We start from the raw sequence: 26,371 nt of genomic DNA, 5'->3' as shown, positions 1-26,371 counted from the left end.
ATTCATGTGATTTTTGCTGTGTTTTTGGAAAAGAAATGTAATCTTCTAAGTAAGTGTAAACACAGTTAAAAGACTAGGAAATGAAGACTTCATAAAACATTGACATAATACGAGTTATGTCATGCATGGGATTGTGAGGAGAAATGCGGTTATTGGAGCCAGAAAACCTTGATTTGGCCATGAAGAGGAAAGCCTTGGGAGAACAGATGTATTTAGTATTGGACCAGGATGTTCAATGTTAAGGAGAGATAAGCTGTTAGATTTGGATTTGAGAATAACAACAGAGAGGTATAATTGCCAAAAGTTAGAAGGAAAGTTAATTCATTAATTTGTCTTGCATGAGGTCAGTGTTAAAGATTGACTGTTGAACAGGACGTAAGAGTTTTTCAGGAAGTTGAAGTCTCCATTTGATGGGCACTTAAAGTCACAAGATTCAGCTCATGAGGCCACAGCGTGTAGTTGCCTGCAGTTGTAAAATGTAAAACAATGACTCCATTCTGAGGGGATGAAAAAGTAAAAAGAATATAATCAGGCCACGTTCTTAACCTGCGAGACCAGAGTGTGGAGGCAGCGCTGATACAAGAGGCTGTTGTGAGGGGAAAAAAACATGCAGGCTTGTTTTCTGCCATGTCATTTGTACGCAATAAAACTAACTTGTCATTGCTAAAATAAGTTCCACAGCCCATCAAAGGAGGATGTGGTTATTACACGACACCAACAGCCCTTATCTGCACATACACTTCTATTTAATATAAAATCTTCCAGTGAATGCAGTAACGCATAAATGTATTGAATTATCAATTCAATAGTGGGAGAAACAAGGTTTCCCAAGGCAAAAAAACAACAGGTTTAAAGGTTGAGACCAATACATGAACTCTGTTGACATTTTGACCAACAAAAACAAATGGTAGATGAGATGGTCTACATGAAGTAAAAGTGATTTACAGAGTTCTTAAAATAACCCCAGGGACGTAAAAGGGTGAAAATTAATCTACAGTGGGTAGTTACAAGACTTAAAAGTAAAGTAAACAGTGCAAATAATGTTAAACCTGTCTAAGCTGTTATTATTTGGAGCAGTAAGGTGTGTGCAGTAGGTTAATGGGAGTAGTAAAGTGTGAGTGTGTGTATGTGTGTGTGCATGTGCGTGCGTGCGTCTGTGTGTGAATAACGGTGGACCTACCTTCTTCCTGCTTGGCCATGTCCTCAGGATTGCTTTCACTGTCAGCGTCGTAGCCCTCCTCCTCCCCTGGGGGCTTGACGCCACAGCTCTGCACTTCGTCCACCTCCTCAGACAGATAGTCTGATGGGGCCACTCCCTCCACCAACACCTGGAGCTTTGAACAGAAAGAGAGTGAGAGAGAAAGAGAGAGAGAGAGAGAGAGAGAGAGAGAGAGAGAGAGAGAGAGAGAGAGAGAGGGGAAGAGGAAGAGAGGAAACAGTCAGTTCAATACAGTCCAAACATAACCAAACCTGGTCAACTGTCAAGCGGTTTGTAAGATAAGAATCATTTCAAAGACTTACTCAATCTGGTTTACAAACCTTGACTAAAAATGTAATGCTAAAAAATACTAAGCATGACAAGCAGCGGTCTTACCACTAATACAGTGAATAAATTGCCAACAAAATGTTTTCAAGTGATGTGGAAGAGAAAATAAAGTACAAGATTCTGGTCATAAGACAAATATCAGCTGACTTCTGCAGCACTCACACAGCCCAGTTTCTTGATGTGAACAGTAAGTCATCATATGTGTATACACACACACACAGACACACAGTCACACACACAGACAGACAGACAGACAGACAGACAGTCGCGCACACACACACACACACACACACACACACACACACACACACACACACAGACACAGACACAGACACACTCAAGTAAACAGTCTAAACCCTTTACTGTTCAAAGAACAGGCTTATTTTAATACACACATCTATTCCTTTCAACATAAAACTTGGCAGCTGTGATATTCAATTGCAGGTGAAGTAAACAATTCAAACAAGAGTCCTTCAGTGTACAAACTTGGTGGCGGAAGACTAATCTTGGAGCTTCACAGCACACACTTGCAATGGTTAAGTGAACGTTACACTCTACTGGGCTCACTGGGAAAGAACTAAGCTCTTAGGAAATAGGTAAATCTATTATATAAAACGCTAAATCCTCCTATGTTGGAACAGGCTTAGTCAGACAGGCATTTTAAGACTTGTGGAAAACACATCTAAGGCTGTGAGACAGGAGGCACCCATAACCAGGCGGCAAGTCATTTTAGTGAGGACAGACAGACAAAAGTGATCATCTTTTTGCAATTTATTTTTTTCTTCTGTATTCATCTCACTTCCTGGAACATATAAAAGCAGTTGTATGTCTGCTCCGAACCATATATGGTCTTGAAAATCTTTAATTAACGCAGCCTACAGCAATGACAGTGTCACTGTTGAGGAGGCAGAAGTTGCTGTGATGTAAGGATTTTCCTTTCTCATCTGGCCAGTCATTGTTGTGTGAAATTATCGACATGCGTGAATATAACCAATTTATTTTTTATGTGCTCATGCATACTTTAAAAAGTTACACTAACATGAAAATGTTTTAAAACAAAGTAATCTCTTTGGATGTCAAAATGAGGCCATGCTTACATCCAGTTTATTCTCTAAACAAGCGCCATCATTATTTCATCTGCTGTTTTGTTGCACGTCAGGGAGATAACAGCTGCTTAGCAACGTAGTGCGAGTGGCCATACACAGATGCCCCGAGGATTGACGATGCTTGGCTGGAAAATGGTTTACCTTTCATTGTACATTTGCTTCCTGAATAAACACCACTGCTCTTTATATTTTGACATGGTGTTCAGTTACTTCTCAGCCAAAGAAGCAGCAGGTAATACAATGTGGTAACTGAACACAGTCTGCTTCCTTTTACTGGGAAAAAAAGCAATAAAACAACTGTATAGGGAGTATGCTTTCGTTTGTGTTCAAATTTACTAATTAACTCCTGTGTTGATCAATCACCCTGACCATAATTGTCTTCCTTGAAAGCAGCTTATTGGGCACAATGGGAGATCAGTTAATATCACTGGGTAGCACACAAGAAGATGCAGTTTGTTTCTGGTCACATTTCCCTGTTTAAAAATTGTGCGATCTCCCTTGACCGTCTCTCGTTCTCACCCCTGCCTGCCAGCCTCAGAGGCATTTGCCCATTTGCCAACTTGCTGAAATTAGTGATTGAAAAATAAAAAAGAGCAAGGGAAAGGCAGAGCAGAAGAGACAGAGGGACTGAGCAAACAAGAAAGGGAAACTACAGAAACTTACTTATGTGGTCCCTATTTCATTGCAATTACTGACAATTGGTATTTTTGGACATGTAATGCCGCTAGTTGACAGGAGAGATATGACATGATGGAAGGAGATACACAGCATAGTTATCTGGTGGGCTATGAACCAAGTGTCTTGATGCCTGACTGGCTATAACCTGAACTGGCCTCTTGATACATGAGTAGCTCAAATAACTTGATAATATAAAAAGGTGCATGTAACACTCACAGGTTCTCCAAAGGCAGGACTCACCCTGTCTGGCTTTTCCTCAGGGGGCTCAGGACAAGATGACACCTCAGCCAAAGCCACTCTCAGGAGAGAGTCAAAGAGAGGAACAGCAAGGTCAGAGTTCACCACCCCTGAGCGGGAGAGCTGGTCTCTCACCTCAATCAGGGTTTCTTCCACTGACTGGAGCTAGTGATGAGAGGAGACATAACAGTTTAACTGAGACCAGGGTAAAAGTGCTTATTTTTGTTGTTGATGTGGTTAGGGATTAGTTGATCAGTGTGATATGAAGTGACATACCTGATAAGAAAGTTCAGGCTCTATCCTCTGAAGGGCTGAGTTAGCACTGTGTAGACAAATAGCCAGCAAAGCCTCCAGCAGACGAATACTCTGAAGCTGCCACTCTTCCTCCAGCTTCTTTGCAGGATCTTTGGTCTTCCCCTCAGCTGGAACGGTGCTGAGGGTGTTGGCTGAATCATGAGTTGTCTCCTCCGCTCCCACTGGAGTGGCTGGCACTGTGGACTCAGGGCTGCCTTTGCCCTTAGCATCCCTCTTCTTCTTTGCCTTCCCATCCTTGGTCTTACAGGAAAGTTTCTGAATTACCATGGCCATGAGGCGCAAGCAGACATCCAGTCCCCCTAGCCTGAAGAACTGCCTCTGGAACAAAGGGCTGGCCAGATAGATCCACCGACACACTGACCAGACATCTGCAGCACGTCGTACCTGCTCTTTGGAAGGCAGAGCCACACTATCTGGGGAAAGGTAAGGCAGCCGCCCACCAAGCGGTTCACTAGCTGTACTGTCATACCCTGATGTGTCCTCAGAGTCATTGGCTGAGTCCCGGTCAGAATCAGCGTCTTTGCTAACACAGAGGAAGGCCACACACAGGAAGAGGTTGATAACATGAAGGTGGGTCTCTGCTCGGCTGCGCCCTGGTCCACGTCCTTGCCCGCTCCGGCTCTTATGACGTGGATATGCCTCCTTTAGGCCTTCATAAAACTTGCTGAGGCTCTGTGGGCCTTCTCCAGCCCCTCGCGACCCTAGTTCCTCAACCAGACCCAAGACAGCTTCTCTTTCTTCAGCATCAGTATTTTCCAGCTCCTGAAGCACCCCGTAAACCTGTTGGTGTCCAGCGCCAATGATCAGAGTCTCAAACACCTTCAAAGCCAAAGAGCGGGTCTGGTCCAGGTAGACGAGCTCTGTCACCTGATTGAGCCCGTTACAACTGACGAAAAGGTCTCTTATCACCCTGTAACATAATAAATAATAATCAAAAATATTAGAAACTAAGCAAATTAAAACAGAACATAAAACACTACACACACCAAATATAAATATGGGTAATTTGTAACACTTTAATGCACTATGCCATGAGCTATGCTTGTCCCTCTTACTAGCCATGGAAAGGATAGATTAAAAAAAGGTCTATGTGAACTCCGAGGGATTCAAATCTAACAAAGTCTACAACCAGTCAATCAGAGGAAAAGCCACTGCCAACACACAGTACCCTTCACGCTAGGTCCATCATTTATTTCATTTACTCCCTTCAGGTTGCAGATATAGTTCACCACCATAATTAAGTCAACTTCTGTTAACATGATAAATTACTAACGTACTTTATATATTGTTTTTGCTTTGTGATTGTTGTTGTGTGTCTCTTTGACTGAGCCACATCAACGATTCATTTCTGTCACATTGTGTCAAAGTTATCTGAATGTGAATGTGTTTAGTTAAAAAAACAAAGCGGAAAGTTAACCTTTTGCAAATTTGTTTACTGCTCATATACAAATACCGTCGAGGCAGGGGTAAATAATAAACCGTGTCACCTCTGAGTGAAGGTTAAATCAACATTTGGTGAGAAAAACATCACTCTAGAGATGTGCTGCTGTTACACGTGACTAAAATAAAAACACATTAATCTCAACACGGCACTGTCTCCGCAGTATGATAAGGACTTGAAACAGATGTTCATTTGAAGCTTTGAGCTCAGTGCATGAAATAGATAAATTTCATAGATTATTAACTTGCTGATTTTTTTCTCTAATTCAAACCCTTTCTCCAGCCTTCCTCTAAATTAATGTAGAGTTGATTGATTTTGCTTTTTCAGAACATTTCCTCTTTTCATTAGTGATGTGTAAGTCCATCAGAATGACAATTCATTAGCCTGCATATTTAATGTTCCCATCTGAAAAATATGGAGTTCTGTTATGCAAGAAGCTGTAGGAGCGGTGCAAGATGATGACAAGGCAGGCAAGATGTTCAGATGAAGTACAGCTTTGAGAAGATTACTTGTCTTTTAGATCATCTTGCAACAACAATTTCTTTCCACTTGGCATGCTTTTAAATCAATGTAATATAAAATTCTGTAGCATTAGTCGACCCATTTATGTGAAGGTTAAATAAAAAGTTATCAAATTAACCTTAGTAATTCAATACACTTCTTGAGTTTGTGAGACCACTAAACACTTAACAATTTAACAACCAAACAATGATTGTTTGGTTGTTTGTCTCCTCCCAAACTACAAAAATTCACATGTCGGCCTCAGCAAAGCTTAAAATGACCATCACATTTTTCAGCTTATGTAAATGTTCCTTGCTCTTTGAATATACAATATATATATATTGATGTGGGTCAATATTTACCTGGTCTCAACAATCTGATCTACAACATGACAATCAGATGTTCCTTCAGACCAGTACAGAGTGTGTATATGGTCAAATATAACATATAAGCTTCTACTGGGCCCAGAGAAACGTTCGGGTAAAAAAAACACTTTATGTCACATCTGCTGTTTGGAGAAGCTTTGAAGCTGATGAAAGCTGACTTTTATTTTGACAGTTTTAGAGAAGCCTGAGATGGAAGAGTGGGACAAGGGAGAGAAATATTTCACTTTATATATCCTGTGGAACTAAAATATCCATCCATACTTTAATAACAAATATAACTAGTAAAAGCTTTAAACGTGAATGTGCACAATCAAATACAACTTAGGGGAGCACATACTTGACGGATGATCAATTTTTCCTCAGGGCCAAATAATCAAACCCTAACCTTTTTCAACCAAAACAATACATTTAATTTTGGGTCATCTGATTGTGCCCTTTTATTTAAAAAAAAAATTAAATAAATAAATAAAGAAAAAGAAAAAAGCCCAAACCAAAACAAAACAAAATATCTCAAATATGTACATGGCCCAGCAGATGGAGCTGTATAGTCTAACCTAATGAGAGTGATCATGTGCAAGAATGCGCCGTTTTGTCATGAGTCTAGGTATCAACCTAAACTTGGTTATTTTGACATTGCCATTCAATAAGTATTGCAGTTTGGTTGCCACTGTCCAAGGCTATACAGAAAAATGTGTGTTTTAGCAGTAGTACATTTGAGCTACCACTGTTTATTTTTGTTATCATTTACCTAGTGTATTGAAACCTGAAGTTTCAATAAAGGTGTTAGACAGTTAAAAGCTGTATGAAGTGGAATTCTTAGAGCTGTTTTGAACAACAAAGAATAAAGAGGCATTATACTTCTATAGCTACTTGGCAGCTTAATTAACAGCTTATACGTTTCTGTGCCCTTACACAGTAGTGGATTTTTTTTAGTTTAAATATAAAAACCTTTACCTGCTGCCAAAGTACTGGCTCTTGCCTCACTTACACCTTAATTGATATGCTACAATATAATGTGTAATTTGATTATCATTAATAAATGAATCATGAACAAAAAGGGTATTCAAATGTGTATCCCTGCTACGACCAATTTGTCATCAACTCAAAAAGTGAGATTTTACTGATAAAACTGGTATAATGATGCCTTTTACATAAACATTAGGACCTAAAATTGTTTCCAAGAGTCTTTTGAAAGGGCTGAGATGAAAAACATCCTGGCTGTAAAGACTGAATGCCAATCAAAGCTGCAAAGAACAGAAAACCACCAAATCCTCCGTCTCTCACTCAGTTCACAAAACTGTGATAAATTATTGATTAGCATCAATTAGCAATGAGCTGGAGAGAAAAGATCTAATGACAAACAACCTACAAGTGGATTGGGTTTCTTACTTTGCGCTGGTTGATTATATTTGCTTTGTGAAAGAAAAAGGAGCAGAACCCATTTCCTGAGTGAGAAATCAGCTAAAACATTTTCAAATCAAACATCTGAAATGAGAGAATAATCTTAAAACAGCATCTCAATGTTTCAGAATATTTACTTAATAAAATAATTTTGATCATTTTTTGGACAGTTTGCAGCAACACGTCTTTTTGCCTAAAAATGTAAAATATAAAACACACGGCCATAATCCTAAAGTTCAGTCCCTTACGACAGGGATGACCCAGAGTAACTAAAAGAATCACTGAAAAAGAACAGACAATCAGAAAATTATCTTAAACTGATGTAAAAACAGCTCACCTTGATTTGAGTAGGGCAGGTAGTGTTTGCAGGTATATGAGTAGTATCTCCACAGGCAGGCACTGTGTGTGATAGCTGCATACCTGAGCACAGACAGTGGAAACCCCCAGCTGCTGGGCATGGTGGGCCAGCTCTACCCCTCTCTGCAGCACAGGGTTGAAGATGTGTGTGTAGAGTTGCCACTGCACTATAGCATTGCCTCGCAGGGTCAGGTGGCACACATGGCCAGCTATCTGCTGGCTCAGCTGCCAGTCCTCACCAAACACTAGTTCTTGATAGGCCTCCAGAGCATTCCACTTCCACAACATGTCCTCTGCCCCCCCTCCACTTGGCAGAATACCCTGGGAGCGGTAGCACAGACTGGTAGAAATGGATGAAGGCTCCCCTTGCTGCAGGGTTTCCTCCAGGCCTGGCAGCTGACTGCTGTCCAGAGTGCAGATGTTACAGGAGGCCAGTTTGGCTTTCTCTGAGGGCTGACCCCCACCAAGCTGGTCTAGGATCAGTCGACCCAGGACACTGAGAACATGAGACTGGTAACTACGCAGACCGGGTGCTTGGAAGGCATGCAGCAGGGGTCCTACAACTGAGCGAGGGTCCATACAACAGCAGATTCCGACAGCCTGAACCCCAGCAAGTACCTGGAGAACAGCTGGTCCACTGGGAGAGAGGCGCTGCAAGAGCCGCAGACATTGGTGAGCACACGCAGCCAGGCAGCAGCAGCGCTCAGGGTAACGCACCGCATCACCCTCCATCCCGTCCTTGCCATCTCCATCCTCTTCAAAGGGGTTGCGCCTGGCTGCCTGCTTGAAAGCAGAGACAGGCAAACCCGACAGGTCTCTGTGGTGATGCAGGAAGTGTGAATATTCACAGCGACGATGACGGCGTCGGGCACACACGGACTGATGCAGCTGCTCTGACTTTGCCTTCTTGACAGCGCTGATGATCTTGAAGACCCCTGCAATGAGACCTCGTAGCCTCTCTGAAGCCTCACCTCCTACTTCAGAATCCCTCGCCCTGCCAAGCCCCTCCAGCCGCAGAACTGTGGCCTCAAACAGCTCCAGGCCGCGGTGCTGGACAAATTCATGGATGAGCTCGAGCGCCTGGCTAAAGAAAAAGGGGTTGGGTGTGGAAGCCTGCAGGCAACCCAGCAGCACTTGTAGTACTCCCTCTAGAAGCTCTGGCAGCAGTAGTGCCCTGTGGCGATAGCGAGAGAATGAAAAGTCATCCTGGACTTCCTGCAGGGTTTTCTTGGGCCGGGGAGCAAAAGGGTTAGTCTGTCTGTCCAAGCAGCTCCGGATTTTGAGGGTGGCTCGCAGCAGGTCTGTCAGGCTGCGTCTAAGGCTGTCTGGAAGGGTTTCACTCTGACTCACATCTACTGACATAAGGTGCAAGATGGTGCGTAGTAGCATCCGCTGGACCAGGGCGATGGGCTCTTCGGTCCAGCCTCCAGCAAGCTCTTCTGCCCCTGTTCCACCTCCACCCCCTCCCCCTGGACCACAGCAGTCACCAAACTCAGTTAGGATCTCAGTGAGAGTTGGTACAACACTGACCGCCAGGCCAGGGTTGTGGTTGATGCTCATGTCAAACTTACACACCTTCTCCAGTAGGGAGAGCAACACATGGCAGAGATCAAATGGTGAGTTTTCCATGCGGTTGAATATTGATATTGCAGCTGGGTCAGTCAGGGTTTCAGTGTCTACTATCTGTGACCCAGGGGCTCGGGGATGTGGGTATGGTGCACTCATGATTTCGGTAGTGGTGGTGCCTGTGGTGGATGTTAACTGTGAGGCCTCTGAACGATGATGCTGACAGCTTACCCTGATGGTGGAACCATGTGATCTTCGAGTCCTTGCACCGCCTGGGCCTGCGACAGCTTTGTCTTCAGAATTTGCTTCTGAATCTGAGGTAGAAACCTGGGACTTGCGAGCATCCTTCACAGAGTATCTCTGCGCTGTTCTGCGCGACCGCCTTGACTTCCAGGTGCCACTGCCGACACGGGACCTCTTCCCAGAGTTCTGTTCATCTGTCGCAGCTTTCTGTCCTGCTTTGAGAGGGATGGCCTTCACCTCCAGGCTAAGGAATACCTCCAGTAAGGACGGCAGGGTGAAATCTGTCCACACACAGAAACACATGTCTATCTTATTCTGGATGTACACACAGACATACAATACCAAGTGCACTTCTAGACATACATACACTGAGTTAATATTAGGTCCAACCATGTTAATGTCACATTTTAGGATTTGAGACTTAATGTTCCAATTTTTTTAAGCACTAGCCTGAAAAACATCAGATTTTTTAGTTCAAAAATACTTTTTTTTTTGAAGAATAATCTCAGAAACATAAAGCTCATCTACATGTCAGCAGACATGGCCTGTTTGTTAAACATCTTCAGTGAGTATGAATTAATTAAAGTAAAAATGTCTCGGGTCCATGTTAGAGGGGATCAGCAGTCCTGTACTAAATGCCAGTGTCATCCTGAGGTCACAGGCCTCTACAACCACACGTCCTCTCCACTTGTGTTACTGCTCATATTTGTAAGACTAAGGTTTATCATACTGCAGTTGCTGGTTATGATTAAAACTGATTCGTCCATCTCAAAAGGAGCTCAACATACAGTTTGCAGTGTTAAGCAAATAAAACCAAACTATAAATAAAAATGAGTAATTTGATGAGAAAACAGACCCTGTTTACAGTCAAAAGCAATGTTCACACATTCCACTGCCTTCACATAAACCCACCAAACCTAGCGCTGAAAGACTGCCAGTAGCCGTCAGTGATAATGACACAAATATATAAAAAAGAAAGAAAGCTACAGAAATTTCTGACCCATGAAACACAGTCTGCATTTCAGTTCATCTGTACAAAGATATTACTGTTTGCACATCACAGAGAACTGTAAAGCATAGCTACTTTTACACGCATAAAATGAAGTATATAAATTGAAATCATTAGCTACAGATAAGGAATAAGAAGTAGTCACATGCCATCACAGCAGAGCAGTGTGAGGTATGTACTGTTAACATCAACCTTTACATGAACAAGTAGCAGAGTAAGTATTTGCGGGTACTGACCTGGGGCTTTTTCCTCCTGCACAGGAATCTTCCAGACCAGCGGCAGTAGAGACAGCAGCAGAGTGAGCAGCTCCTCTCGACAGGTCAGCTCCTGAGAGGACAAAAAAAAAAAAAACACCCACAGAGAAGTTACCTGGAAATCCTCCCTGCCCCTCTCCCTTTGGTCACACTCTGATGTCACAACAGGACACTCCCACCAAGACACACTCTTGTCGATACTTAAAACAAAATTCCCTTCAGCGTTTCGCCACTTTCTACAAAGCGAAATCACACACTAACATTTGCTTTTTATCTGAATTTAATTATTTTCCAAAAAATGCTTTTCACCACAGGAGCTAGTCAGTTATTTACTTGTGTGCATTTAGTTAGCTAGTCTTCTGCGCAAGTGGGTCAGAGCAATGTAGCACCTACATGACAACTTTACTTCCAAGACCTAGGGGATCTCATGTCTAACCAGGGCATTCCTCACAGCAGAGAGAGAACCAACTCCTTCATGTGTTAATTAAAACAATCAACCTACTCCTTCATGTGTGAATTAAAAAATGATCAGCTTGCTGCCCGAGCAAGACCATCAAAACACACAGTATCTTTTTTTCACTGTATAATATGGCGTGTATTGACAGAGTGCATATCCTGGAATAAATCATTACATTTTGTTTAATCACTTTAAATACATGATCATTTAGATGTCCAAAGTATATTACATTCAGCTACTTCTTGTTTTTCTAATTATTCACATATAAGCAATGCCACTTAGGTTGTGCAGCTCCATTAATCATTGATCTATCAGCTCTGATACAGTGTAGAGGGAGAGAAAGTGAGAAGGTAATGGGTCCGTCACTTTTGCTGTTCATGTATAATCAATGGCTGCCGGAAATGATGACATTGACTTATGAGTTACTAATTGAGTGACTCACTAATTAAGTAGTCTTTTCACTAGATACTTTCTCTGGTTATTTACATGAATACTTTTACCTCTATTAAGTCATAGTTTTTGGATACTCTGACCAAGTGTGACTGTAAATTATACTGCTTTTTAGCTACTAGATGTAGCTAGGTATTTACCATTTGGATTATTCAGCTGACGACCCCTCTGTACCCAGAGATGACAGTAGCCTGACATTTAACACTTGGCCAGTTGAAAAAAAAATAAATAAAGAAATGAAAAATCTCAAAAAGAAATCCCTGTTAGAGCAGACAGACATCTGGTGGCACAGGGAGGGAGTATTTAACACCATGATGGAACAAAACCAATGCAAAATAAATTTTCTACTAAATTCAAACATGTTTTGCAAGGCACGTGCCTGTCTAAATAAACAAATGTTCATGAAGTGCCAGACCCTGACTGTCACTACAGGCTTGACTCCATTCAGGCCACAACTGACGCACATAGCCGACACACACAGCTGGAGCTTGTGATAACGCACATGCACATGAATGCATTAAATTTCTGTAGTGAAAGCTCCTATTAAAAGAGAAAATATACCAAGTTTGTGTGAAATTAGCAGTATGAGGCCATGGGGACACTGACACACAGGGTCACATTCATAATATTATAATATTTCATCCCGTAATGCATTTGTTACTCCAAGTCAGAGCATTATGACTACTATGTCCTTAAAGGACACTGAAAATGACTGAGCTCAGGATCACATCTGGAGCCTTTTTAAAAACAGATTGGTAATTACATTTTATTAAAAGACAAACCATGACTGATTGGTTTCTTGTCCAAATCCCGTTCTTATTTTACCAGTCTATCTCAATGATCCTGACACACTGTAGAACTTTGAATTTTGTGGGTATTTAGCTTGTTTATCCACTGATGTTGCACTTTCTCTAAAGCTCATTTCAGATGATTAGCATCAAACCACTTAACACCTCATAAAATCATTAGAGAGTTTCATGTCGCTTGACTCCTGAGTCATCAACAGCAACAAATCTGACGAAGGGAAACGGTGAAGAAATAGGACAAACCCTGACACTCAGAGGTCATATTGTTTTCAACTATGTGCTGGTTTCACACTGACCTTTTATGTGGAGCACTCGACTTGTCATGTGAAAGCCCCATCAATCACTCTGGATAAGAGCATCTCTGAACTTGTTACTTGACCCCAAAAAACACGTACAGATCAGATCAATACATAAACACACTGAGTGTGCTGCAGCATGGGCTCTGCCTGTGAAGTCTGCAGACCAGTTTATCAGTGTGTAGGCAGAGGAAACACTGGGCTCAGTGAGAGCCCAACAGAGTGCTTACAGGTGGATACCTTTGCCCTTCATGGTACAATATTGTCCACACCATATCTGTAACATCCATTTTGAAATAGATTAGCACTATACACATATTTTGTGTATTGGATGATAAAAATACAATAAAAACATACACAAAAAATTATACGTCAACTGTTCTACATGGATCTGATTATCAGCATCAACATCTTGCATGCATCAGCAGCAGCTGAACTTTCTGCAATCAGTCAGACAATAAAACAACATGTGGGCACCGCAGAGCTCATTTCCTCCTAGATACAGCCACTCTACAAATTGTAGTAACAGAAACCATATAGACAACATTGGCCATGTGGTGGTGTAATAAATGGGTAAAATGCTTAAGAGTGTCTGGAAACGAAAATGGGCATTCAGTTTCTCATGTCCGAGTTCAGGTGGAAATGTAAGCATCTCCTCAAGTGAAAAAAAATTAATAACGATGGAACAGTGGGAATTTAAAACTTAAAATATACAATATGTCTGTACATGAAATTATACAGCATCTTTTTATTGCATAACCTATTTTCCACCACGGAGTTTTATTGCACTGTGGTCATTAAATACCCCTTTAATCTTACCAGCTACTGTCAGTCTAATGTTTGCATAATCTTTGTTGCTTTTAGATGTGTTCATTACACTGTATCTGTACAAACTCTGTAATTTCCTTTTGATAAGCAGAGATTAGTTGCAGCAGAGGTCACTGAGGCTTATGTGCAGAAATTTGAATTTGTCATGCAGATATTGAACAACTGAATGAAAAAAGTTTAATACATTTAATACACTAAAAGCAGCAGCCAACAGTTCATTGGGAATATTACTGAATTCAGCTACAGTATAAGCACTTGTAATTTCAAACCCGCAGGATTTCAGTTCTCTATGAGAGCAACACGTCGGGTTACCTCTTCCTTGTGCAATGGGGATCTTTTTGTGTTGAAATCACAACAGCTGCAGTTGCCCTCACTGTAGTTTATGATACGTTTATTTGTGAGATTATTTGTTGCTGAAATGTTATAGAAATGGAAACCCACATACTCTTCAACCTTCGCTGCTCGTACCACAGTTTAAATACACAGTCAAGTCAACAGATTGGATGTATGACCTTAGCTTTTCCTTACCTGGTCAATGATTGAGTCCAGGGTGCTGAGCAACAGGAAGCCCCGTCCCCTGACCAGGTACTCCCCCAGTGCCACCATGTGACTCTCCTCTTCATCTTCCTCCCGCGCCTCCGCTCTCTGGGCCACTGCGCTGCATAGTTGATGTACATCAGTCAGGAACTCCCTCGCCAGTGTGTTACTGGCCCCACTCATGTCTGAGCTACAAGAAAAGACGTAAACATGATGAAATTGTGGCAGAATCAAATTTTCTGTACATCAGTACAGACACTCAAAATACTTTGTAGGATTTTGAGGTTGTCCTTCACAAGAGGAAATCAAAACAATAGGTTCATTTTTGCATAGCTGTATGATTTTTAATTTTATACTCTAAATAAAAGTCATGAAATTGTTTTCGTAGACTTTAATGGGCATACTGCCCCTTTAAAAATATCAGGCAAAGCAACACACCTTGTTTGTAGCGTGATTCTGATTTAACTCTTAACAGAGACATTCCTTGGCAGTGAAAGGAAACCTAAACAGATTTGTGTACAGTAGAGAAGAACTAAGACTTCATCTCTTAGTCTCAAATAAACACTGTACTCACACTTCTGCTCTGATACTGTAAAGCATATCAAGAATTTGGAAGTAGCAGATACAGATATAGGCCACCTCTTGCTTTGTCGACACAGTTTTTGTGCTCACTCTCAAAGTCTGCTGAGATGGCACTGTAATGGTCTAAAATGAATTACCGCCATAAAAGCAAAGAAAATAATTTGAAGAAAAAATAGTTTGTCAGGGATTTAATCTGTAGATGACAGTGCAGGAAAACAGTGGTCTAATCATCCTGTTAGGGTCACATCGATGGAAACGCCTACATACTGACCTGAAGTGTGGTGAAATGAAAAAAAGGTCAGTTCCCTCAAAGCTGAACACATTGTGAATCAGGTTGTTCCAACAACATCCATCTCAATAAGCAAAGACTATTGGTCTGGTCATGCATGTTAAGAGTCAAACCTTGAAATCTAGACTCATGTAGCTTGAAGGGAAGTCAGAAAACTGACTTATGCTACGAAGATTATTCATAGTGCGCCTCCAAGCTAGCATCCTTATGTCTGCCACAGCCACATTTTCCTCTAAAAGTCACTATAACAATAAGCTGTAGCTCTCAACAGGAGACATACTTCACACATCTCTCCAGTAATCGTTGAAGACACAAACACCATTTACAGGACAATCCCAATTACACAGCTCAAAGTGAATTTGTCAATATTCATGCCCTAAGGACGGAGCCATTACTAATTCCACCAGACTGTAAACAAATAATTTAGTGTTCACTTTTACATGTTTACATTTCCGCAGTTTAGGTTCTGCTCTGGTCCAAACTGATTCTGAATGATAACGCAAGAAGACGGCGAAAAGTACTGAGATAATAATTTCTACGGCAGGAATCTCCACTTAAAAAGAACAAAAATTAATTTCGGACATTCGCCTCTATAACATATGATCATTATCATCTTACCGAATGTTACTGGCCCAAACAGATTCCTTCCAGTCATCTTGTGTTTGCTCCAAGCCTGACTGCAGCTCCGCTGGCTGTATCTGCATACCTCCTCACACGACTGCTGACTGAATTTTCTGTTCTGCAGCACAAATTCCATTAAATTGGAATTTCAAATGGAAGCTTTCCAGATTCGCAGCAGATCAGCGTATCACATGAAAGCATGTGATGTCACATGGCGAGGGGACTGGCCTTGGGACTACTGGCAAGGCCCCAGGGCCCTGTGCGAGACCTCTGCGATCAACCATCATTCACAGAAACTGCCTTTGTACTCTCCACTACAACAACTGTTTTGGGAATTTTATTTTAATGAACTTGTATGGCCATGAATTCCAAACACACAATGATTTATTTGAACTGTATTGTTTTATTATTCCTAATTCTATTCTTGTCTCTTATCAACATTGCAAGGTTTCCAAAACCACTAAATCTGTCAATATTAATTGCGTAAAAATGTGTACAAAATTATTCACAAACCATGTTATTCTTGCATTTGATGTTACTTCTTTTATTCATTGTAGTTCTATTCTTGGTTCTAATTGAGACCACAAGGTTTCCAAAAAATAATTGGCTAAAAACGTTATTCTAAATGGCATTTTCCAGGACATTTTTACTACAGTCAGAACTGAATTCTACTTTTGTTAAGGAGTCAGTGAGTTTCTACGACAATGATACATAGGAGGTGATTTTAGTATTGAAACAGAGCAGTAAGATATGCCTCACTTAAATGTGACGTGCCACTAGAAAGTAAATATATCAGGAGAGCCAGACTTTAAATGTATGGATGGAAATTACAATGGACAATTATAGAATGGAGACGATAACAGCATTTTTCAATCACAATTTGTTTCACACTGGGATAATCTGATTAAGTATGTAACACCCCATAGGCCTGATTTTATTTTCACCAATCAATGATTATGTTGTAGAAGGTGGAGCTCACACATTGTGTTGTAAAGAAAAGATCACTCCCTACCTGTATATAGTTTTTGTTTTCTTTTGTGTATCGGTATACCTTTGATACGTACTATTTTGAGACTTATCGTAAAAATGAATGTATGATACATACACATAGTATCCCATATGTATAGGGGCGCTCCTGTGGCTTGCTGCAGTGGCCATAGGTTCAAGTCCGACCCATGGCCCTCTGCTGCATGTCATCCTCTCTCTCTCTCTCTCTCTCTCTCTCTCCAACTTTCCTGTCACTCTCTCACTGTCCCTATCTAAATAAAGGCAAAAAATAACTTTAAAAAACAGCCCTTATGTATAAAGCTGCACATTGTACCCCTTCAACATATCTGTGAACACACCAAAGGCACCTGACACACCTGCACTGAATTTTGTCCAATGTAATACATACTTTGCACACTAATGTTATATTATATTTTCCCATTGTAAAGACATTCTTACTAATATCCAGGTATTTCAAAAATTTGAGCCATATTGACCTGACCCAGGTTATGCCGAATGGTCTTCTGAAATATCTAGTATTTAGTGACACTTTGTAACCTTAGTTAAAAATCAGGTTCACCGTGCTAATTCAGCTTTAGTCAGAGTACAACATGTCTGTCTACTGAATGGAGTCTATTTAGGTCACAAGTCACTGTCAAACAGGTCAGATGCATATCTAAACGCTTTGACATGCTATCAGGGAGTCTGTCTACATCCCCACAAAACTAGCACAAGCTCACAATTGTTTTTTATCTCGCTAATATATAAAGTATGTTGCTGTATTGTAATGAGGGTGATAAGGATGAACAGAAAAGGAAATTCAACTAAATTCTTATACCGGTGAATAAGTGACTTCACCATATCTGAATTTACATCAATGTGATCAGAAATCAGGATTGACTTATTAATAAGTAGTAACTACTGTAATTTAAAGTAAAGCTAGTGTGTGTATCCAAGACACACTTGTAGTACAAGCCCAAACCAACAGATAAGCTTCGATCAAACTACCCATACTTCATCTTCACTGTTATTACAGTTGATAAGCTCAGGGCTAGGAGAAATGTACAGTATTATCTAACTATATTATCAAATTAGATACAATAAAAACCTTTCCCACAGGTAATAAAACTCATGACACCACCCATGCTACTGATTGCACTGGTCATCTGTCAGCTCAATATCTACCTATCTATCTTTCAGAAAGTAGTACAGCAACTTATATAGGGGGTTATCTAATAATTACGAAAGCCCCTCGTCCAGCTGCCGCCACAAAGAGAATCCAAGTTTGTGGGAAATACTGGGAGTGTTACCTCCAGCTGCCACCTTCAAAATTTGCAGTTTACCTCATTAATGTTATCAGGTTCCCTTCTGGCATCAGGTTCGGAAATACTGACAAATACGTGCTTTTGTTTTTCGCTTTGACACCAAATCCTCTGCCATTGTCTTGTCGGTCAACTCTCCTCTCATCACGCGAGACTCCACTGCGGCACGGAGCAGACACTTTCAGGCTATAATTGTAGCCTCTGACTAAGTATTGATAACTAGTATATTAGTTCTTTATTTGGTTATTATTACTTTTTTTTTTTTTTTTTGCTTCACGGAGGATCTCAATTTTGGCACCAGTCTGGTTAAAGGGGCCCAGCCAGAAATTAGTTTGTTTTTTATCATTTTCCCCCTACACATTTCCTGATGGGGCATTTTTCAACATTTTCATAAAATTCCTCAGGAAATGATGTATAGATCTTAAAGTAAAAAAATAAAATAAAAATCTGACATATTAAGGAGGTAGAGATTTGAACATAGAATAATAATCTGTATCTGACAGATATAGGATTGTTTGGCTTTGGTGGAGAAATGAACTCTACTGACTTGTGTTCTAGCTTTGTGCCATCATCCTCCCAGTTGTGTTATCTTAACCACGAGACAGCGATAAGAGCCCTAGTCCACATGTACACAGGTATTTTTTTTAAAACATAACTTTTTCTATGCGTTTTGGCCTTTCATCCACATGTGAAGTGTGATTTAGGTCACTGAAAACTGGCCTTTTGCAAGACTCCTTCCAGGGTGAAGACAGAGTTGTGCTCCATTATCTCCTTTCTTTACATGAGAGTTTTTTTTGTTTTTTTTTATAAATAGAGCTCTTGTGGACGAGGAGGAGGACAAAGGAGGAAAACCCCTATTTTAATAAATACCCATGTATGTGTGGACCAGGCCTTACTGAACAACAATAATGATTTCCATGATATCCTCTTGCAAAAAGGCATCTCTTTTCAGCAGAACTCAAATTCTGTGTTTCCCCTCTGGCAAACTATTGTGATGTTCTTCACTCTATCTGAGTTATATATTCAGTAGAGGCTTTACTCAGCTCAGTCCCTTTTGGTGAGGGACAAAAGCGTTCATTAGAGAATAAAGTACACTTTCAGCAAGGGTAACATTCAAATATTGCCTGGGCAGAGTTCAAACCCTGCAGTGTCTTTCATTGGGATTCTTGTGCATCCATGAGCTGTAATGGCACCCAGGCAGTTAGGTTTATCAACATGATTAACTGCATCAATATACTATGTTTGTTTCTACTGCAAACAATACGGGATTAAGGGTGCGCACACACCAGATGTATAGTTGGAGTGATTTTACTCACTGTGGAGTGCCAACTCCTTTAGTGTGGTTTGTCTAATCAATTCAAATCTGTCACTCAGAACTCCACAGACCTGTGATGGACATTTGTAAATGGAAACTGAATACATTATATACATCAATATATTAATATGATTTTTGATTGTGGGCTCTGATTGACACCAAATGAAGCTCTTAGATTAACACAGGCTTCTGAGATTGATGTAAGTTCTGTTCAGATAATATCAACAAATCAATACTGCTTTTAAAGGTTTTACACAACACTGTTATTCATATTTATAAGACGCAATGCTAGGCTGAACCGTGTTCATGTTGCTCCATCATTACCATCACTCGCAGCCTCTTCATCTTAAAAGGTATCCCAACACTCACTTACAAACTGGCAATTTCAAACACACTAAACACAAATATGTTTGCAAATCTACAATTTAAAAATAAAAAATACCGGGATAGCCGAACCATAGGAGTTTACATAAGTAAAATGACAAACATTTTGTTAAAAACCCATTGTAGTCCAATTCCTACTACATCTGTTTGCTAAGGGCTTAATTATTTCAGATAAAAGCAGACATTTTAACCAAAACCTCATTGAAACTAATCACTTTTCAGCTGAGGGAACACATGGCTCATGAATGCTAATGTACTCGCTTGATTCTAGGTAGCGTGTTTGTGTGTGTGTGTGTGTGTGTGTGTGTGTGTGTGTGTGTGTGAGAGAGTGACTTATTTACACTGAACAGAACACAAACAAGAGGTACTTGAGGTGCCTAATGTCCCACGATTTTCCTCATCAGTATGTAAATCTATGCAGCAAGGTACACCAAAAGCTAATGCACTATGATTACATAATGTCTGCAAACTCCATTATAGTGGTGGGACATAAAAATGATGAACATAAATCTCCCACTTACTTTTCTTTGGTTAAGACTAAAGCAACTGCGGTTACTGCACCTAGTTCATGTCACATTAGTCTCGCATTAGCCTCGCATATCCATTCAGGCTTATGTTTCCAGTGTTTGTCCCGATAAAGGTTTAAAAATTGACCAGTATTCTTTAATTATATTTCATTTACATCATCACGAATTTGAAATGGAACGTTATTCATTGTACTCTTTGCCCACTATACCTCTAATCACGCTCTGTTTTGTCATTGAGGTGTTGATTTAACACAATGTACTTTTTTGTGAAGCTGCTATATTGGAGTTCATTATATACACCAAAGTTTTACCCACCCTCGGTGAGACAAAATATCCATTACAGAACATTTAAGAAGTTCAAATAATAATGAGACCTACCAGAACTTCAGTGCATCTTTGGTGGTGTTGTTGGGGTGATGCTGCACATAGTGGAAGAGACAGAGAAAATTCTCCAGACTCTGAAGGCTGACCTGATAAGAGAGACAGACACGGGAGTAGCAACATGAATCAAACCCTGTTCATTACTTACTCACATGAAGACGAATGCACTACACAAAAACATTAGCCTTTCATCTGATGACCTATTATAACATTACTGTCAATGATTTTACGTTTTATAATAGTTATACATGATGGTACAGTCAATTACAAAGTGATGTAACAGCCACTAATGTCATTACATGGAACTATTGCTCCCATATTGATTTATCAGATTAGATATAGTGCTGGAAGTCTGTGTATTTTATTTCTCCCGTCTAGCCTCTTAATAAAGCACTGTAACCAGAAAAGCACACATTTATACTTCATACATATCAGAAATTAAAAGGACAAAAATAATTCAGTCTCCAAAACCACAAATTTTCTTTTAAGGATTATACTTTATCTCTGAACAAACTCTCTAAATTAATTTTCAAAGTAAAGCCTCATTACTTGCGACAATAGTCTGGTGGACAGCACAAATTCAAAATCACAATCAGCAGTAAAAGAAAAGTCATGGAGAAGCTCTGAATCTGGGAAATCAAAGGTCATATAAAGATGAAATCAGCTTTGTCACAGTGCTGCGGTCAGAGCCAGACCGCAGAGCCAGACCTTCTCACTACCACAGTTGGCAAAACAATTGGGACTTTCTTAACGGTAGTGTGACAGGCCACCTGACCGCTTTTAACTGCATTACGGGTTCCGGGGTAGTGTGTTAATACCTTCCCGGCAGACGTGTGTGATCTTCTGAGACAGCATCCTGCCGTCCCTTACGCCACACCAGAGCTAGCTTTACGCCTCTGCTAATCTGACATCACTGACTGGATTTATTCAGGCAACACTGATCCCTGACTGATGTGGCTGCGCTGAGTGTCTAGGTCACAAAGCGAAAGAATAGATACCACACACTGCCAATCACATTACACACAGTCTGACCTGCGATGGCACTGATGGGCATCGATATCGATATGGGGGGCAACAAAAATTATCAATACATAAAGTTCACTGAAATAAGAGGAATATATCACTTTATTATAAAGGGATGCCTTCAGCAGTGTAGTCTGTGGGTTCACTATACATCTGTAAATACATAAATCTTTGAAACAGAGGCAATTTCATTTAAGGTGTCGTTCCTGAATTTAACTAACTTGGTCCAGTATCTTAAGGATAAGATGATCTGCGAGCTGAGATCATCTTATCCTTAAGATCGTTTTTGGAAACGGGTCCTGTTTGCTCAATATTAAAAACTTTCCATGAAACTGTCCGTGAAAATTAATCAATCACAACACTTCATTAAAGACTAGGTCAAAACTAGTATATGGCTGGACCATGTCATAGGCTATTTACATTCTGCCTGGTGTCAGCCGGTTTCAGCTCTTTATCCATTTGCTTCTCTCCTACTCTGTGCTCACACATATACAGCATTTTAATACAGCCGAATTCCCAATAAAGCTGTTCTCATCTTCATGTTTTTCTGTTTCTGTTGTCAGACAACAGAACAAGTATGAAATAGTGACTGAAACACAACTCATTAAGACTACCTGATACCAGCACAGTCACTTCCCAGCTGCTGCTCTGCACTGCAAAAATCCTGATTTAAAAACCACAATGTCATCTGACAAGATCACCACATCAGCATGAAGAGGTTTGCCTGTAGAGGGAAAGCCAATGTGGCCCAGCCAATGAAGGAGAACAATCACATTGTTTTTCCCTCTCCCATGAGATGCTACCAGAAACAGATCGAAACTTCCCATTAGAAAATTACAATGGTCAAAATAAAATTACATTTAGCATATAAATATGTGCTCGATTATTATTGACATTAAAAAAAAAAAAAAAAAAGTATTATTCATCTTGTGCTTTATGCACTTAAAAACTGTTCTTAAGGTAAAGTTTCTGATCACTAGCACCTCTATGCAATGTTTTTACAACTCACATATACAAGCATGCGGGCAGCGTAATACAAAATTATGGCGATTGTTTCATGCTGTTCTACTGATTGATAGTTGGTGGCAATAGTGCCCAAACAAGTGTAGTGTAGGCTGTGAAGAAGAAGACTGCTAACAAGCAAATAAGGATGTAAACAATACAGGATTTAAAATATTCAAACCAGTGGTTTCACAAATGTTTTATGAGGTGGGAAACGCATTCAACGTAGACCTCGAGGATACAGACAATGCGATTAGTTGAGTGAATGGAACACTGCATGGAAACATAACCTTTGTTTACAAAACTCCACAGACCATCTTTAACTCCTTTTGTTTAGAGGAAAATATGCAGTAACTAACACCCAACTTTATTGGTAGCTTACGACCAGTTCTCGTCATCAACAAATTTAATAATGTGCTTGTATTAGTTTGTATCCTTCCACACAAAAAAAAGGCAAACCGGTAGTATCACTTCATAGATATTTTGGATACAGTGAAATCTTTGCACAACCAAGTTATGTCACAGTGACACCACAGTAAATCATTTAGCAGCATGGACAGATTTCTACATAGTCTAAGTTATGGAATCTATTAGCATAACGTACATGAGAGCAGAAACTTACAAAAATAGAAATGAGTGATATAAACAAGCCATTTAAAGAGTAAATATAGCATCATTTAGGTTAAGTGTGTTTACCATTTTCCGTGTCTAGTTTACATGCCCTAATACAGCAGGCCGCTATGTATATCTGTGACACTGCTTTTCTCATCCTCCATGTCTAAAACACAAGAGTGAAACTTTCAAATCAGTTATTCAGGTTTCTGACGCTCCGTCACACTTTGGCTTCTGCTGCTTATTGCCACGGTGAGGACAGGCATAACCCAGCTTGTGGTTAGTCAACTTCCTTCCTGATACACAACGGTCAAAACAAGTTTTATTTTTATGTTACTTGTTACCGCTATGAATGACATTAAAAGAGGTGTAAATGGCACTTATTTGTCATAGGCCTAAAAGATGCACACATTTATGTCAAGCTTCCTGAAAATTTTACGTTCCAGGTGATGAAGATGCAGAGTTGACCACACTCACCAGGGTCAAGGAGGGGCACAGAGCGTGACACTTCAACAGCTGAGGCAACAGCCCACCCTAGCAGAGAGGGGATGGGTGGGTGGGAGTCACTGCATACCAGGGGGCTGGACAACATCACACACAGGAGACGGGAAAAGGAAGAAAAAGAAATGCATGGCTCATGAGAGACAGGAGAGGACAGGGGTAAAACATGAAAGCTGACAATAACGTAAAGGTGAAAGAAATAAATGCAGCAACAGTTAAGAGCAAAGATAAACAGGGGGAGTGACTGGCAGGAAATCAAAGCTTCAAGGTTGCCAAAACTGTTATTAGTTTAATAAATAAACCCTGGAGCTATGCTGGAGCTGTACACTCAGTTTATTAAAATTAATCTACCAAAATTAGTATCTAAAATGACTTGGGTTTGTCCTTGTGTTATCAATGTACCTGTTGTGGCCGTATTCCTCATATGGGGAAGGGAAACCGAGTGGTTCACGATAACTCTAATTTCCCAGCAACGGGGTTGTTTTTTCCTCTGAGGCTCTAATCCAATATTACAATGCACTCGGCACAAACCAGCCGGGGTGATTTGATAATGGAGAGACTGCCAATACTGATTAATGCAGCTTAGGAGGGAAATCAAGAGTTCACAAAGCTCAGAGAACACACTTCTGTAAACAAAAAGAAAGCTTTGACCTCTCCTCTACACTCATGAACTTCTGTATTTGCTCATTTGTCATGTGGATGTACACAGGCAATCTGGGTGGTTGACGCATACAGCTGCAGATTTTACTTATTCACACTCATATGTTGAGAGATATTTTGCCTAGCTTTTTTTTTTTTTTTGTTGATTTGTTGACAGTAGTGTTGTTCATAATTAAACAGTAAGAATTTTTTGTTTAATATCAACAAACAGTTAAAATATCCTGGGACATCAGTACCATCTGAGCGGGTATTCTCCGCCACCGGTCTCACAGTCAACAGACTGAGCATCATACTAACCCCACAACATGTCGACATGTTGCTATTTCTGAATAAAAATCAGTAGACAAGGTGCGCTCTATGCTGAGGACTGATGTAGACCTGGCCTGTTTATTTTATTTTGAGGTCTGAAAAATGCGACTGCACGTTTCTGTTTTGTTAACCTGTTGGCTCCTTCTGATCACTAATCAGCTGAGAGCAGAGGAGGAGGTTTTCGCTACACTGCTCTCTGCGATGTAGGATTCAATGTGCGTTTTCGTTCCGTTAACCTGCTTATACATTAGAAAGTCTGGCTACTATCTGCTATTTATTTTCATATGCAAAATTTTCCTACACTGGAGAGACTATTATGCGTGCCAGCGCACCCGGCACCAGAGGATTCAAAATGTGTTTACAGACACTGGTCTATTCTGAATAGTTCATTTTAATCTTGTCAGTTAATGGTTAATGGTTGGTTAATGACCATCAGCTATCGATCAGGAAAAAAAAATTAAAAATGAGAAACTCTAGTTGACAGAGTAATTTACTTAACCTATGGGGAATTTACTCACTGCATAAATACACATTTAAGTTGGATGACCAGGGAGACATAAATAGCGTAACCTTTTCAAGAACACTTTTGAATTCAATAATATTTAATGAATACTTTACACTTTTTCTTTCCTGGTCCAGCAACTTAAGAGGTCAGGTTTCGCTACAAACAGCATACCTGATGATGGCACTTGTTTATAAGGAGACCTCAGAAGAAAACACGTTTGCTCACATTTGTTTTGGTTGTATTTCAGAAGAATACATCCTAGAATACTGAAAGCCTGGGTTTCCTGTAATTGCTCGGACACAGTGGCTGTGACCTGTGTCTTTACCCATCACGATCATGGGAGGCCTAGTCATGGGAGTCTGATGGCTGAGTCACCCATGCTGGTACAGACTTTCCTCTCAAGCTCTCTTTGGATAATTTGGTAGAATACAACTTGGCAGAGGCAGCGAAAGCTATGTGATCCTCTCCTCGTGAGAGAGGACATGGGGCGTTGGTTATGCAATGTTTTTTTCCGGTTTGAGATCCCTACTGATCTAATTTGACATTTGAGTGATGAGCATCATGAGGAGTCCCTAACGTCCCGCATTTCCTCACCAACTACGAGTCAGAGAGCAGAGCCGCTTCACACAACACTACAAATAACTTTTTTTTTCCCCCATTAAAATACACGGTAAAATGTCAAGAGGCTACCATCAAAAAGCATGTTTGTGTTTTTGTCAGTGTCAGATCCATACTGTCACAAGCAGTGACCTTTATCCAAGCAGCCACTGGGCAGGAAATGAAAATGTGTTGCTCTACGCTTCATTGTTTTCATTACAGAGAGATAGCGTGCAAAGCTGGTGTTGGTCAAAATTACAATCCAAAAAGCCTGCTCTGGCCTTTGTCTTCCCTAGTAGCCTGAGAGATTTTTTGAGGGAGAGAGCTGACCTAATAACAT

At 40.4% G+C, this 26,371-nt stretch overlaps 1 protein-coding gene across 3 annotated transcripts in view; it reads right to left on the bottom strand.

Moving 5' to 3' along the window:
- Nucleotides 1-26,371, bottom strand: part of lyst (lysosomal trafficking regulator) — a 58,943-nt gene that overhangs the window by 26,558 nt on the left and 6,014 nt on the right. For all 3 annotated transcript variants that reach the window (XM_087175477.1, XM_087175478.1, XM_087175479.1), the window contains 7 exons: nucleotides 20,820-20,911; nucleotides 14,406-14,604; nucleotides 11,023-11,113; nucleotides 7,949-10,058; nucleotides 3,844-4,792; nucleotides 3,547-3,732; nucleotides 1,181-1,334 (listed from right to left, as the gene is read on the bottom strand). In XM_087175477.1, the coding sequence (XP_087031603.1) occupies nucleotides 1,181-1,334; nucleotides 3,547-3,732; nucleotides 3,844-4,792; nucleotides 7,949-10,058; nucleotides 11,023-11,113; nucleotides 14,406-14,604; nucleotides 20,820-20,911 (3,781 nt within the window). The remainder of the gene's footprint in view (nucleotides 1-1,180; nucleotides 1,335-3,546; nucleotides 3,733-3,843; nucleotides 4,793-7,948; nucleotides 10,059-11,022; nucleotides 11,114-14,405; nucleotides 14,605-20,819; nucleotides 20,912-26,371) is intronic.

Source organism: Seriola lalandi, unplaced genomic scaffold (assembly GCF_002814215.2).
Source record: "Seriola lalandi dorsalis isolate HSWRI2012SDOR001 ecotype SW California unplaced genomic scaffold, Sedor1 jcf7180002054470, whole genome shotgun sequence".
NCBI classification, from domain to species: domain Eukaryota; kingdom Metazoa; phylum Chordata; class Actinopteri; order Carangiformes; family Carangidae; genus Seriola; species Seriola lalandi.
The sequence above is the reverse complement of the archived record's forward strand: the minus strand, read 5'-3'. Positions and strand labels throughout refer to the sequence as shown.